The sequence below is a fragment of the Salvelinus sp. IW2-2015 genome, linkage group LG18 (assembly GCF_002910315.2).
Source record: "Salvelinus sp. IW2-2015 linkage group LG18, ASM291031v2, whole genome shotgun sequence".
Taxonomy (NCBI): domain Eukaryota; kingdom Metazoa; phylum Chordata; class Actinopteri; order Salmoniformes; family Salmonidae; genus Salvelinus; species Salvelinus sp. IW2-2015.
The window spans coordinates 69,093,902-69,107,962 of NC_036858.1; the positions used below are offsets into that span (position 1 = coordinate 69,093,902).

General features: G+C 41.3%; 1 protein-coding gene and 1 long non-coding RNA gene across 5 annotated transcripts in view; one reads left to right on the forward strand and one right to left on the reverse strand.

The window, feature by feature from the left end:
* LOC111978036 (brefeldin A-inhibited guanine nucleotide-exchange protein 3-like) overlaps positions 1-11,322 on the forward strand; it is a 12,858-nt gene extending 1,536 nt beyond the window's left edge. Inside the window, exons 2-3 of one of the 4 annotated variants that reach the window (XR_002879099.2) lie at positions 8,379-8,460; positions 9,600-10,880. Coding sequence is in view for 3 of the 4 variants with exons in the window: in XM_024007796.2 (XP_023863564.1) it covers positions 8,379-8,460; positions 9,600-9,779 (262 nt within the window). In the remaining variant the exon portion in view is untranslated. Of the gene's footprint in view, positions 1-8,378; positions 8,461-9,599 lie in introns of all 4 variants that reach the window. The other 3 variants (XM_024007796.2, XM_024007797.2, XM_024007798.2) reach the window with 3 other exon arrangements.
* The window catches only part of LOC139029190 (uncharacterized), a 980,011-nt gene that overhangs the window by 15,620 nt on the left and 950,330 nt on the right, over positions 1-14,061 (reverse strand). The gene's annotated exons all lie outside the window — the stretch shown is intronic.

Below are 14,061 nucleotides of genomic sequence, written 5' to 3' on the forward strand. Positions count from 1 at the left end.
CTTAAAAGAGTTAGATGCACTATTGTAAAGTGGTTGTTCCACTGGATATCATAAGGTGAATGCACCAATTTGTAAGTCGCTCTGGATAAGAGCGTCTGCTAAATGGCTTAAATGTAAATGTAACAAAGACAAATGGAAACAAATTGTAGTATATAAATACAAATAAGATACAAATTATTACCCTATTGCTAACAGAAAACAGATAAAACTAAATTGCACAAATAGATAACACACTTATAGAGAAGAGAACCTGAGTTTACACTATTGCACTTCAAACAAGAAACACAAACTAAATTGCACATCTGCCATCTAAACCCTGACCTTTCTTTCCTTCCTTGATGCAAAGTCATTAATTACATCATCATAAGAAATCTGCCCAGCAATTGCATGGATAATACTGATAACAGCAAGGCCACTAAGGCGTTGAGCTTTTTGAGCTTCAGCTACGGTCACTGGAAGAGTAAGACAAATTCTGAGAGCTGTCCACAAATTTGGATACATTTCTGAGAGCTCCCTTTCGTGTATAAATTTCAGCAGCTCAAGCAGGCTCATGGTCTTTGATGGCAAGTCAGGCAAGTTCTTCAGTTCCTGTGCAAGCTCTCTGCCATCCAAGTCTGARTGTTCTTTATAGTGCAGTGTCATACTAAGGGCCTCACATTGTTCTGTCAGCTCCTCATTTGAGAGACGTTGGAAGGTTGACAGCACTCCAAACTTCTCTCCCACATTTTCCAATGTGGAAAATCTTTCCTGAAAGGCTGAGGTTGCAGCATCAACAACGACGTTGAAAAATATCACCTCCAGCTTCTTCAGGGCATCACTCAAAGACTCATCAAATGATTTGTATGAAAAGTGCCGCTTTGTGGACCTCGGCCCTTTTTGTTGTAGAACGGCCTCTACCTTCATACTCTCGCAAATATCCTTGACTGACGTTTGTGCRGTCATAAAGCCTGTTACCCTCTAGTTGCTGAGACCTCTCTGTCTTTCTGAGAAGGCTGACTGCAACATCCACATGCRTACTGGGAGACTGCATCAGCTTGCTCACATGTTGGATCTGGCTCCAGATGTCATACCACACCACTGTACAGATGCTGAAGCGGTATGAGCCCACCTCTGACAAGGACTGGGCCTCAGKCTTTATCACAGGGTCTTTGGTTTGATCCCTCACCTCAATCAGTGCCTCTCACCGCTGCTGTCTGATACCTCAGTGGCTCGACACTCTTAACTTTACTCTCCCACCTTGTCTCAGTCCACATCTTCAAAGTGATGTCCACATGTTTTTTCAGGATGGCCCATCGCTGTGTGGAGGCTGAGAACAAGGTGTACAGTTTGTGTAAGATGCCAAAGTAACCTGTGGCATCGACAGAACTTTTAGCAGCATCAGCCACAACCAGGTTCAATGTGTGAGCCCCACATGGCACAAATAGAGCTCTTGTATTTATTTCCAGCAGTCTGGCTTGGACACATTTGTTTTTGCCTCTCATGTTGGCCACTTTATCATAAGACTGACTGTCCTCTGAATTTGTTTTGAGAATCAGGGATGCCAAATGTTGGCCTGTGGACTCTGCCTTCAAAACCCCCATAACATGTTCCTTTGTGGGGCTCCTCCTTCAGTGACAATTCTAATCACAACTGAAAACTGTTCAGTGTGGCTGACATCTGAGGTGCAATCTAGAATGATAGAGAATATTTTTTCCCAGCTTGATGTCACTCACTATTATTGAAATGACCTTGCTGCTCAACAAATCAATGAGTTCATTCTTTATTTGGTGGCCAGGTAGCTGGTGGTGTGACTCAAGGTCCCTTTTTGGACACGGTTGAGGTGCTCTTTTACGACTGGATCAAATTGTGCCATCAGTTCAAACTCTGAGGATATTTCCATTTGATGGAGAGGACAGTGTTTCTGTGTGTCCCCTCAGTGCCCGATTTCTAATTGCCGGAGACTGCACAATAAAAGTCAGACGTGTCGACACCTCCATCTTATCCTCTCAGCCTCCATAAGTGCCATCTCATGCTTATCAATAGTTTCCCCTTTTTTGATCCTCATTGCCAGTTCTTTCCATGTTTTCATGCAGTTTTGGTGTTCAGGACTGCTGTCATGTGAAGTCAGCAAAGAACTTGCATGTTTCCAGTCTGTCAGTCCTGAGTTTGCTAAATACATTTTATTCTTAGAAGATAATTTGCAGCAGAAGAGGCTGTTGTTTCTTTCAGAATACACCAACCAACTTCTAGGGATTTTTTTTCACCACTCACCAAGGTCTTCCTGAAATACTGGTGGTGGCAACTTCTTCCATCACTCTCATTCCTTGGGGAAACAATTAGGTGGTACCTCACTTGGTCCTCTGCAAACTAGTTGTGTCTGAATTCTGTCAGTCAGAACAGAAGGCCAGTCAGCAGGGTCTGTAGACAGTGGTTCATCCTCAGCAGCAGGATTTGGTGGGGATGCTGCTACAGGCATTTCTAATGGAGAGCACACGAGCATTAGTTTACACATGTTATTCACAGCATTTATAGCGGTGGAACGACAAATCAAAGTTTGTCACGTGCGCCGAATACAACAGTGAAATGCTTACTTACAGGCTCTAACCAATAGTGCAAAAAAGGTATTAGGTGAACAATAGGTAGGTAAAAAAAAAAAAGACAGGCTATATACAGTAGCGAAGCTATACAAGTAGCGAGGCTACATACAGATACCGGTTAGTCAGGCTGATTGAGGTAGTATGTACATGTATATATGGTTAAAGTGACTATGCATATATGAGAGGAGTAGCCAAAGAGAGGAGTAACAAAAAGCATAAATAGAGTTAAAATTAATCACTAACCTTTGATCTTCATCAGATGACACTCATAGGACTTCATGTTACACAATACATGTATGTTTTGTTCGGTAAAGTTCATATTTATATCCAAAAATCTGAGTTTAGGCGGGACGCTACTGTCTCACTTGGCCAAAAGCCAGAGAAAATGCAGCGCGCCAAATTCAAATAAAATACTATAAAAATCWAACTTTCGTGAAATCACACATGAAAGATACCAAATTAAAGCTACACTGGTTGTGAATCCAGCCAACATGTCAGAATTCAAATAGGCTTTTCGGCGAAAGCAAACTATGCTATTATCTGAGTTAGCACCATTGTAAACAAAGAGAGATAAGCATATTTCAACCCTGCAGGTGCGACACAAAACGTAGAAATAAAAATATAATTCATGCTTTACCTTTGACGAGCTTCTGTTGGTGGCACTCCAATATGTCCCATAAACATCACAAATGGTCCTTTTGTTCGATTAATTCCGTCAATATATATCCAAAATGTCCATTTATTTGGCGCGTTTGATCCAGAAAAACACCGGTTCCAACTCGTGAAACATGACTACAAAATATCTCAAAAGTTACCTGTAAACTTTGCCAAAAAATTTCAAACTACTTTTGTAATACAACTTTAGGTATTTKTTAACGTAAATAATCRATACAATTGAAGACGGGATGATCTGTGTTCAATAAAGGATTAAAACAATCTGTAGCATGCTTTCTGGTCATGCGCCTCTATCTAACAGGACACTTCAAGTGACCCTGATTCAAAATGGCTGTACTTCTTCATTACACAAAGGAAATACCCTCAATTAATTTTTAAAGACTGTTGACATCCAGTGGAAGCGGTAGGAATTGCAAGAAGGTCAATTAGAAATCTGTATACCCAATGAAAATCCATTGAAAAGTGACCTAAAAATTTAAAAAAAAATCTGAAYGGTTTGTCCTCGGCGTTTCGCCTGCTAAATAAGTTCTGTTATACTCACAGACATGATTCAACCAGTTTTAGAAACTTCAGAGTGTTTTCTATCCAAATACTAACAATATGCATATCTTATCTTCTGGGGATGAGTAGCTGGCAGTTGAATTTGGGTATGCTTTTCATCCAAACSYGAAAATGCTGCCCCCTATCCTAGAGAAGTTAAACCATGCGAAGGGATGGCGTGATTAATGGGGAACCAATTACTTGTCTCCACAATGTCTGTGCGCCAGTCACTCCCTCCTTTTCCCATTGGGGGAGGTGTATGGCAGTGTCTGGAAACATTGTATGTCCTCTCTGATCTTACACTTATCCTGGGATAGTGTATGACCTAGAGGCTCACTCCCCTCAGTGAGCTTGTCCAGGAGTGGGGTCAAGAGGGGATTTACTTGAGATGGTATCTAGAGTTGATATATGCCATTGGATGAGTTGGTGTTTTTGTACTATGAAGAACCAGGAACGAGATTAGAACCTCGTCTGAGGGACCAAACTCAACGATAATTAATAGTGAATGTTATCTGGCTAAGGGATACTCCGTTCTCAAGAAAAAGTATTTCTTTGTGAACAGTTCCTAAGATCTGTGATTCGTCATGTAAGTTGAGAGGGGTGTATCTTAGCTATAAAAGATCTTTGTACTTTTCTGTTGACACTTTCAATGGTTCATTAGAGATAGCGCATCATTGAAAGTAAAATGCTATTGCAAAGCTTATTATTATTAATAAAGATGTAGTTTAAGTGTAACTCTGACTGGTGTGTAGTTTGTAACTCTCCTCATTTGGTAAAGTAGTAATATGCCAGCACAGAGGTCAGGTGAGTTTTACTGATGCTGAAAGACAAATTCCAGATACAAATATTTTTGCATTATTATACAATAGATAGCCATAATCACCTTCAGACACACCTGGCTAACTTGATGGGTCATGTAATCATTTGGCGAAGTGAGTTTTTTGTTTAGATATGCTATCTAAACAACCATAATGCTATCTAAACAACCATAATCCCAATCCATCGAGTACTAGCAATACCAACCGATCGTCATAGCTAGCTAAAGTTAACCAAATAGGTTCAATGTTCGCGAGCTAACATTAGGTTATAACTAGCAATGCAAAATCGCATTCTGAGATACACACAGATCATACACAATGTTAGCTAGCAAGCCAGCCATCTAACGTCAGCTAGCTAGCTAACAGTAAGCTTTAACTTGCAATGAAAACAACTTTCTGACAAAATTAGAAACGTATAATATCTGAAACTGTTCCTAGACTCTTACCTGTATATATGGATGAATGCTTCACGGCAGACTGCAACCACTTTCATTAAATAAGATGTCCTGTGTCGTTTCCGTTTTGTTTGTATAGCTTTTTTGGCCCGTTGTGTCAAGTCACTCTGGTTCACACTGACCGTGTGCAATGCCATAAGAATCATGATATCTTTCTCCCTCTCTGTCACGGATGCAATGGTTGCCCTTAGTTTGAAGATGAAATCCGGAGACAGGTGTTTTATACAACAGCCTTCTGTGTTCTCTTTCTGACTCCCTCTGCATTTGCAATCAAACGTCAGAATTATATTAATCTCCTTATCATACTCTGCTTCTACCAGACATTCCACTGATTTCAAAACTTGGTCAACTTCTTCCGTGACAACTCTGTTTGATGTTTCTTCCACATCACTGTCATCAGAAGACTCCTACAATGTCTTCAATTAAATAGTTTTAACCTAAATCAGGGATTTCCTCATCGTCTGATTCATTTTCAGAGTAAGATAGAAGATGCTACACCGCAGACCAATCTGAAACTCATCTCTCGGCATGTCCAGCCCACTCATTATCCCAGCCAATCATGGCTAGCGGGAAGGTTCAAGGCTTTTTCTGTGGCTAAACCAACTAGGCTCATAATTTAACAAATGTATTCGTATTTACAGATAGCATACAAGTTCGTTATTAAGGCACATCAAAGTTCAAATGTTCCAGAAGGCATTTCTGCCAAAAAAATTACGTTCAAATGGCTCTCCTGTGAAGTAGTGACTTGCAACATGCGCCTAGTTTCCTGAAACGGGTCACATTTGACTTCCAGGCGTGTTTGTGTGTGTTGAGGTTCTACTTCATTATGAATCAGCGTGATTGTTGTGATGTTTCACTCTCCACAGTCCTACCACTCCCTCACCCACACATGAGCACACACACAGCCATGGGGACACGTGCACACACACGCACCCAAGAACACTTGCTGTGCTGGCAAGAAGGCAGTGTGAAGAACTTGATTAATCATTGGAAAAACTGTGAGAATGATAGCGCTCTAAATTAGTTAAACATTTGCACCTTTCTTCAAAGCTGATAAAATTCCAGAGTTAATGATTTAGTCTGTGTTGGTTTAGTCTGCGTATTATAGTTTTGCCAATAACCTCTAACATGAGTAGTTACTGTTTTCTTTTTTCACTCTTGCTCTTGTTTCGACAATTGTTAGTGTGTTCCAAATGACTTATTCCACAGTTGAATTCTCCAAACATTCTCTGCCCAGGACCCACAAATTCCCTCCCTCTCTGCCAGCTCAGCAACCGCAGAGACCCACACCTCTGCATGTCCTCCCTTTGCTTCCCTCAGTGACATTTCTGGCAGCAAAACATGCTGTCACATGCTGGGACTGAATTAATCCACGCTACACTGAGTTAGCCTCTCTTTCTCTGCGGTATCAGTTATTCCCTCCGGCTAAATGAGCGGTCTCATGGAGGCTGGTGTTGGATGTGGAGCTGGAGGCTGGTGTTGGATGTGGAGCTGGAGGCTGGTGTTGGATGTGGAGCTGGAGGCTGGTGTTGATGTGGAGCATGGAGGAGGGTGTTGGATGTGGAGCTGGAGGCAGGTGTTGGATGTGGAGCTGGAGGCAGGTGTTGGATGTGGAGCTGGAGGCTGGTGTTGGATGTGGAGCTGGAGGATGGTGTTAGATGTGGAGCTGGAGGATGGTGTTGAATGTGGAGCTGGAGGTTGGTGTTGGGGCTGGATCTGTAGGCTGGTGATACATCACCTCAGTCTGTCTCCATTTAATCATATTCCGCCTGCTGTCCTGTTATTTGGAATGCTATCTGGTTATGTAGACCTTTTCATTGCCTTGTCCTGTGATGTTAGACTGACAGTTGTAGACTATTACATGACTTTTATAAGAGTCCAATTGCTGGACCCCATTGAGTTCTTTTTTTAGGTTTAACCTCATCCCTTTAATTCAAATAGCCTGCTTCAGTCAGTCAGCTCAGTTAGCTTCTATCAATGATCTGACTATGCCCTCTTTGAAACACTCATCTTAAACTGTCATGCCATTGAATCAATGGGTGAAACTTACTTCCCTAACATCAATCACATGAATAGTTAACAGCAGGTATGATTAGTCTCAGCCTCAGGCATGAATAATACATTGATATACAGTGGGTTTTCAGGCTCAGTGACCTGCACACTGACCAGTGGTTGCACAACTCCTACACTGCATCAACATTAGATATTCACATTGACACAGTATAGCCATGACAGGCCATGAGCAGCTTCAAAGGGAAATATATTTCCATCCCTGATACCAGTAAACCATGGAGTTGGACCTTCTCAGATAGGCTTAGTGCATACTTGGAAATACATTGGGATTGTAGATGACTGATAATGGTGTTTTTATGTGGTTATGATAAATTGAAGTGCATCCAGTAATACAGTCTCATACTCTTTCTCGTTAGAGTTATATAGTTAATGCTGAATTTGTCATATTAATGTTCAAAATGTTGACTAATGAAAAGGTTGGGATGAAGTTAGATATGGAATGCTAATAAGTTCCTTTATACATGGCAGGATACTTATTGTGAATTGTTTTGATAAATGTGTATTGCACTGTTGAAGAGAGCTCGTGTAGGGATTTCACTGTACCGTTTACCCCCTGTCCTGTAAATGTGACCAATAAACTTTGATTCGATGAGACGGGGAGTGTTGTTAGGGTCAGCATGACGCATGAGATTGATACTGTGGACTATAGAGAACTTTCTTATAATACTTCACGTTCTGTTTAACACGCTCTCTGTAGCCATTTCTAAATGTCATTCAAGTTGGTTAAAAAGGGCAAGGCTGGCGTCCTCAATTCCTGTTTTTCCTTCCTTCTCAGGAAATCTTTCTTCCTTCCTGCAATGTTTTTGGGGAAAAAACATGGCAGGAAGATAAGCCATATCATTTTGAGTGCATCCAGCAACAAGAATTCTCCCAACACGTAGGATTTAAAATGCCATTAATACTAGGGGTTGTGTTGTGGATTTGTGGCCTTGATTTCAGACAGATCGAGATGAGATGTCTCGTGTTGTAGGCTGTTGTGATTATATCATTATGTATAATATTATATTCATAGCCTGTCCCCTGAAACATGGTGTAGGTGAAACTATCATGCTTGCTTTTGCTCCTGATTTGTTTTCATGGGATGTGAACATGTTAGCTGTAATCTCTTTCTGGAAAGCCCCACAGGWAATCATTGTCAGATTGCCATCAAACCAACCTTGTCCAGTTTAAATATGAAAACTTTGACCCATTTAGTTTTTTTATTTTCTCTCTGTAGCTTAATTCTATGTTTGTCTCTGCAGAGAAAGATGCCTTCGCCCTCTTCAGCTGGCACTGGAGTCCAAGAACAGGAAGCTGGCCCAGACTGCCCTCACAGGAATGCAGGTACAGTCCAGCAGCCATGCATGCAGCAACAATGACCTGTACAAAACAGCAGCGGTGGTTGAACCAGGAAAAGGTCATTGCTTTGACTAGCCATGCATTTGTGAATGTACATTACATTCTATACTGAACAAAATTATAGATGCAACAATTTCAAAGATTTTACTGAGTTACAGTTCATATAATCAGTCAATTGAAATACATTCATTATGGCCTAATCTATGGATTTCAAATGACAGGGAATACAGATATGCATCTGTTGGTCACAGATACCTTTAAAAAAAAATGTCCTCAAAATAGGCCTCAGGATCTCGTCACAGTATCTCTGTGCATTTAAATTGCCCTCAATAAAATGTAATTGTGTTCGTTTCCCATACTTATGCCTGCCCATACCCTTGCCCCATGGTGGCAGTGGGGTTATGTTCACAACATTGACATCAGCAAACCGTTCACCCACACAACGCCATACACGTAGTCTGCGGTTGTGAGGCCAGTTGGACGTACTGCCAAATTCTCTAAAACAACGTTGGAGGCAGCTTATGGTAGAGAAATTAACATTCAATTCTCTGGCAACAGCTCGGTTGGACATTCCTGCAGTCAGCATGCCTATTGTACGCTCTCTCAAAACTTGAGACATCTGTGGCGTTGTGTGACAGAACTGCACATTTTCAATTGTCCCCAGCACAAAGTGCACCTGTGTAATGATCATGCTGTTTAATCAGCTTTTTGATATGCCACACCTGTCAGGTGGATGGATTATCTTGACAAAGGAGAAATGCTCACTAACAGGTATGTAAACAAATGTGTGCACAAAATTTGAGAGAAGTTTTTTGTGCGTATAGAACATTTCTGGGATCTTTTATTTCAGCTCATGAAACATGGGACCAACATGTTGCGTTTATATTTTTGTTCAGTGTAAGAGGAAATGTAGGTTAATTACAAGCATTACTGCTGTAGACGCAACCCATTAACCTTCAGTGAGTTTTGATTTGAATTATTCTTTGTTGCCCTGGATTCTGATGTTCTACATAGTATTATAATATTTGGACTGTGTATTGAATTGTCCCACTCTCTCCCTGTGTCTTGTCTCTCTCCTCCATGTTGTACTGGTCTCCATCCCACTCCTCCTGGTTTGACTGTAGAAGATGCTGTCTGAGGACAGGTTTGTGAGCTTGGAGACGGAGGCTCTGGAGAGGCAGCTGTTGAGTCAGATGCTGGACGCAGTGAGGGTGACCCCCATGCTCCATGAGGACCTGCAGGTCGAGGTCATGAAGGTCCGTCCTTTCTGCACATATGGATTATTAAAGCGATCCCTGTTATAGTAATTGACCCAGTCTAAACATTGATTAAAGAAGTATACTTTATAATCCAATGAAGAGTTTGACTGTTTTACCTCTGTTGATGCCGATGTGTGAAGACTGCTATTGTAGTGTAGTGTAGTGTAGTGTATTGCACTAAGGGTCCCTACTCCCCAGGTAGTGAAATAAAGCTGGGACCAGCCCCTGGCTTGTTGCCAGTCACTTGTTCTCATCCACATGGACGGGTCTGTAGTGGACCGGGTCAAGATCTCAAGTTCCTCGGTGTCCACATCACTAAGGAATTAACATGGTCTACACACACTAACACAGGCGTGAAGAGGGCACAACAACGCCTCTTCCCCCTCAGGAGGCTGAAAAGATTTAGCATGGACCCTCCGATCCTCAAAATGTTCTACAGCTGCACCAATGAGAGCGTATTGACTGGCTGCATCACCACTTGGTACGGCAACTGCAAGGCATCTGTCCACAAGGCACTACAGAGGGTGGTGAGTGTGGCCCAGTACACCACTGGGGTCGAACTCCCTGCCATCCAGGACCTCTATACCAGGCGGGGTAAGAGGAAGGCCCTAAAAATTGTCATAGACTGTTCTCTCCATATAGCTACCCGGACTATCTGTATTTACCCTTTTTGCCCTAACTATTTTTGTACACACACTGGACTCTACCCCCACACACACACACACACACATACAATTACCACACACACATTCACACTCATCACATACGCTAATGCTACTGTTAATTATCTATCCTGTTGCCTAGTCACTTTACCCCTACCTATATGTACATAGCTACCTCAATGACCTCGTACCCCTGCACATCGACTCACTACTAGCAGCCCGTTAAAATAAAGGTTACATAAAATAAAACATATATAGCCAAGCTATCATTGACTTCAGTACTGTACCCCGCGTGTATATAGCAAAGCTATCATTGACTCAGTACTGGTACCCCGCGTGTATATAGCAAAGCTATCATTGACTCAGTACTGGTACCCCACGTGTATATAGCAAAGCTGTCATTGCTCACTGTGTATTTATTCCTCTTTCCTTTAAGAAATGGTGTGTGTATACTGTTGAAGTCAGAAGTTTACATGCACTTAGGTTGGAGTCATTAAAACTCGTTTTTCAACCACTCCACAAATTTCTTGTTTACAAACTATAGTTTTGGCAAGTTGGTTAGGACTTCTACTTTGTGCATGACACAAGTCATTTTTCCAACAATTGTTTACAGATAGATTATTTCACTGTATCACAATTCCAGTGGGTCAGAAGTTTACATACACTAAGTTGACTGTGCCTTTAAACAGCTTGGAAAATTCCAGAAAATTATGTCATGGCTTTAGAAGCTTCTGATAAGCTAATTGACATAATTTGAGTCAATTGGAGGTGTACCTGTGGATATATTTCAAGGCCTACCTTCAAACTCAGTGCCTTTTTGCTTGACATCATGGGAAAATCTAAATAAATCAGCCAAGACCTCAGAAAAAAATGTGTAAACCTCCACAAGTCTGGTTCATCCTTGGGAGCAATTTCCAAACGCCTGAAGGTACCACGTTCATCTGTACAAACAATAGTACGCAAGTATRAACACCATGGGACCACACAGCCGTCYTACCGCTCAGGAAGGAGGCGTGTTCTRTCTCCTAGAGATGAACATACAATCCCAGAACAACAGCAAAGGACCTTGTGAAGATGCTGGGGGAAACATGTACAAATGTATCTATATCCATAGTAAAACGAGTCCTATATCGACATAACCTGAAAGGCCGCTCAGCAAGGAGGAAGCCACTGCTCCAAAACCGCCAGACTACGGTTTGCAACTTCACATGGGGACAAAGATTGTACTTTTTGGAGAAACGTCCTCTGGTCTGATGAAACAAAAATAAAACTGTTTGGCCATAATGACCATTGTTATGTTTGGAGGAAAAAGGGGGAGGCTTGCAAGCCTAAGAACACCATCCCAACCGTGAACCACGGGGGTGGCAGCATCGTGTTGTGGGGGTGCTTTGCTGCAGGAGGGACTGGTGCAATTCAACAAAATAGATGGCTTCATGAGGAGGAAAATGATGTGGATATATTGAAGCAACATCGCAAGACATCAGTCAGGAAGTTAAAACTTCTTATGGCTGCAATCCCGCCAAATTCAAACAACAGAAATCTCATAGTTAAAATTCCTCAAACATACATGTGTTTTATACCATTTTAAAGGTAATCTTGTTGTTAATCCCACCAAAGTGTCGGATTTCAAATATGCTTTACAGCGAAAGCACCACAAACGATTATGTTAGGTCACCGCAAAATCACAGAAAAACACAGTCATTTTTCCAGCCAAAGACAGGAGTCACAAAAAGCAGATATAGAGATAGAATTAATCACTAACCTTTGATGATCTTCATCAGATGACACTCATAGGACTTTATGTTACACAATAGATATATGTTTTGTTCGATAAAGTTTATATCCATATTAGTCATATTTATATCCAAAAACCTCAGTTTACATTGGCGCCATGTTCAGAAATGCCTCCAAAATATCCAGAGAAATTGCAGAGGGCCACGTCAAATAACATAAATACTCATCATAAACTTTGATGAAAGATACATGTTTTACATAGAATTAAAGATACACTTGTTCTTAATGCAACCGCTGTGTCAGATTTCAAAAAGCTTTATGGCAAAAGCACAGTATTCAATAATCTGAGAACAGCGTTCAGCCACAAAAGGAAGCCATACAGTTAACCCGCCAAATTGTGCAGTCAACAAAACTCATAAAAAGCATTATAAATCTTCACTTACCTTTGCTAATCTTTGTCGGAATGCACTCCCAGGACTCCCACTTCTACAAGAAATGTTTGTTTTGTTCGGTAATATCCATCATTTATGTCCAAATAGCTATTTTGTTTACGTGTTTGGTAAACAAATCCAAAGTCAAGAAGCGCGTTCACTAAAAGCAGACGAAATGTCAAAAAGTTCCGTAACGGTCACTAGAAACATGTCAAACGATGTATTGAATCAATCTTTAGAATGTTTTTAACATAAATCTTCAGTAACGTTCCAACCGGAGAATTACATTGACTTCAGATGTGCGATGGAACAGWGCTCCCTCTCATGTGAACGCGCATGGTCAGAGCATGGTCAGGTCATGATAGACTTGACTAATTCCTGTCTCCTTCGGCCCCACTTCACAGTGGAGCCATCAGACAAGGTTCTACGGACTGTTGACATCTAGTGGAAGCCGTAGGAAGTGCAAACTCATCCATATCCCACTGTGTATTCAATAGGGAATTGGTTGAAAATCGACCAACCTCAGAATTCCCACTTCCTGTTTGGATTTTTTCTCAGGTTTTTGCMTGCCATATGAGTTCTGTTATACTCACAGACATCATTCAAACAGTTTTAGAAACTTCAGAGTGTTTTCTATCCAATACCAATAATAATATGCATATATTAGCAACTGGGACTGAGGAGCAGGCAGTTTACTATGGGCACCTTTCATCCAAGCTACTCAATACTGCCCCTGCAGCCATAAGAAGTTAAAGCTTGGTCACAAAGTTGTGGCAAAATGGCTTAAGGACAACAACAAAGTCAAGGTATTGGAGTGGTCATCACAAAGCCCTGACCTCAATGCTATAGGAAATTTGTGGTCAGATCTGAAAAAGCGTGTGACCAAGGAGGCGTACAAACCTGACTCAGTTACACCAGCTCTGTCAGGAGGAATTGGCCGAAAAACTTATTGTGGGAATCTTGTGGAAGACTACCCGAAACGTTTGACCCAAGTTAATCAATTTAAAGGCAATGCTACCAAATACTAATTGAGTGTATGTAGAAGAAGCCACTGCTCAAAAACCACCATAAAATAAAAGAATGAAGGGAAATAAAAGCTGAAATCAATCATTCCCACTACTATTATTCTGACATTTCACATTCTTAAAATAAAGTGGTGATCCTAACTGACCTAAAACAGGGAATTCTTACTAGGATTAAATGTCAGGAATTGTGAAAAACTGAGTTTAAATGTATTTGGCTAAGGTGTATGAAAACTTCTGACTTTAACTGAAACTCTAACTGGACTCTACCCACACACACACACACACACACACACACACAGGACTCTACCCACTCACACACAACTCTACCCACTCACTCATACTGGACTCTACACACTCATATAGGACTCTATCCACTCATATAGGACTCTATCCACTCACATAGGCCTCTACCCACTCATATAGACCTCTACCCACTCATATAGACCTCTACCCACTCATATAGACCTCTACCCAC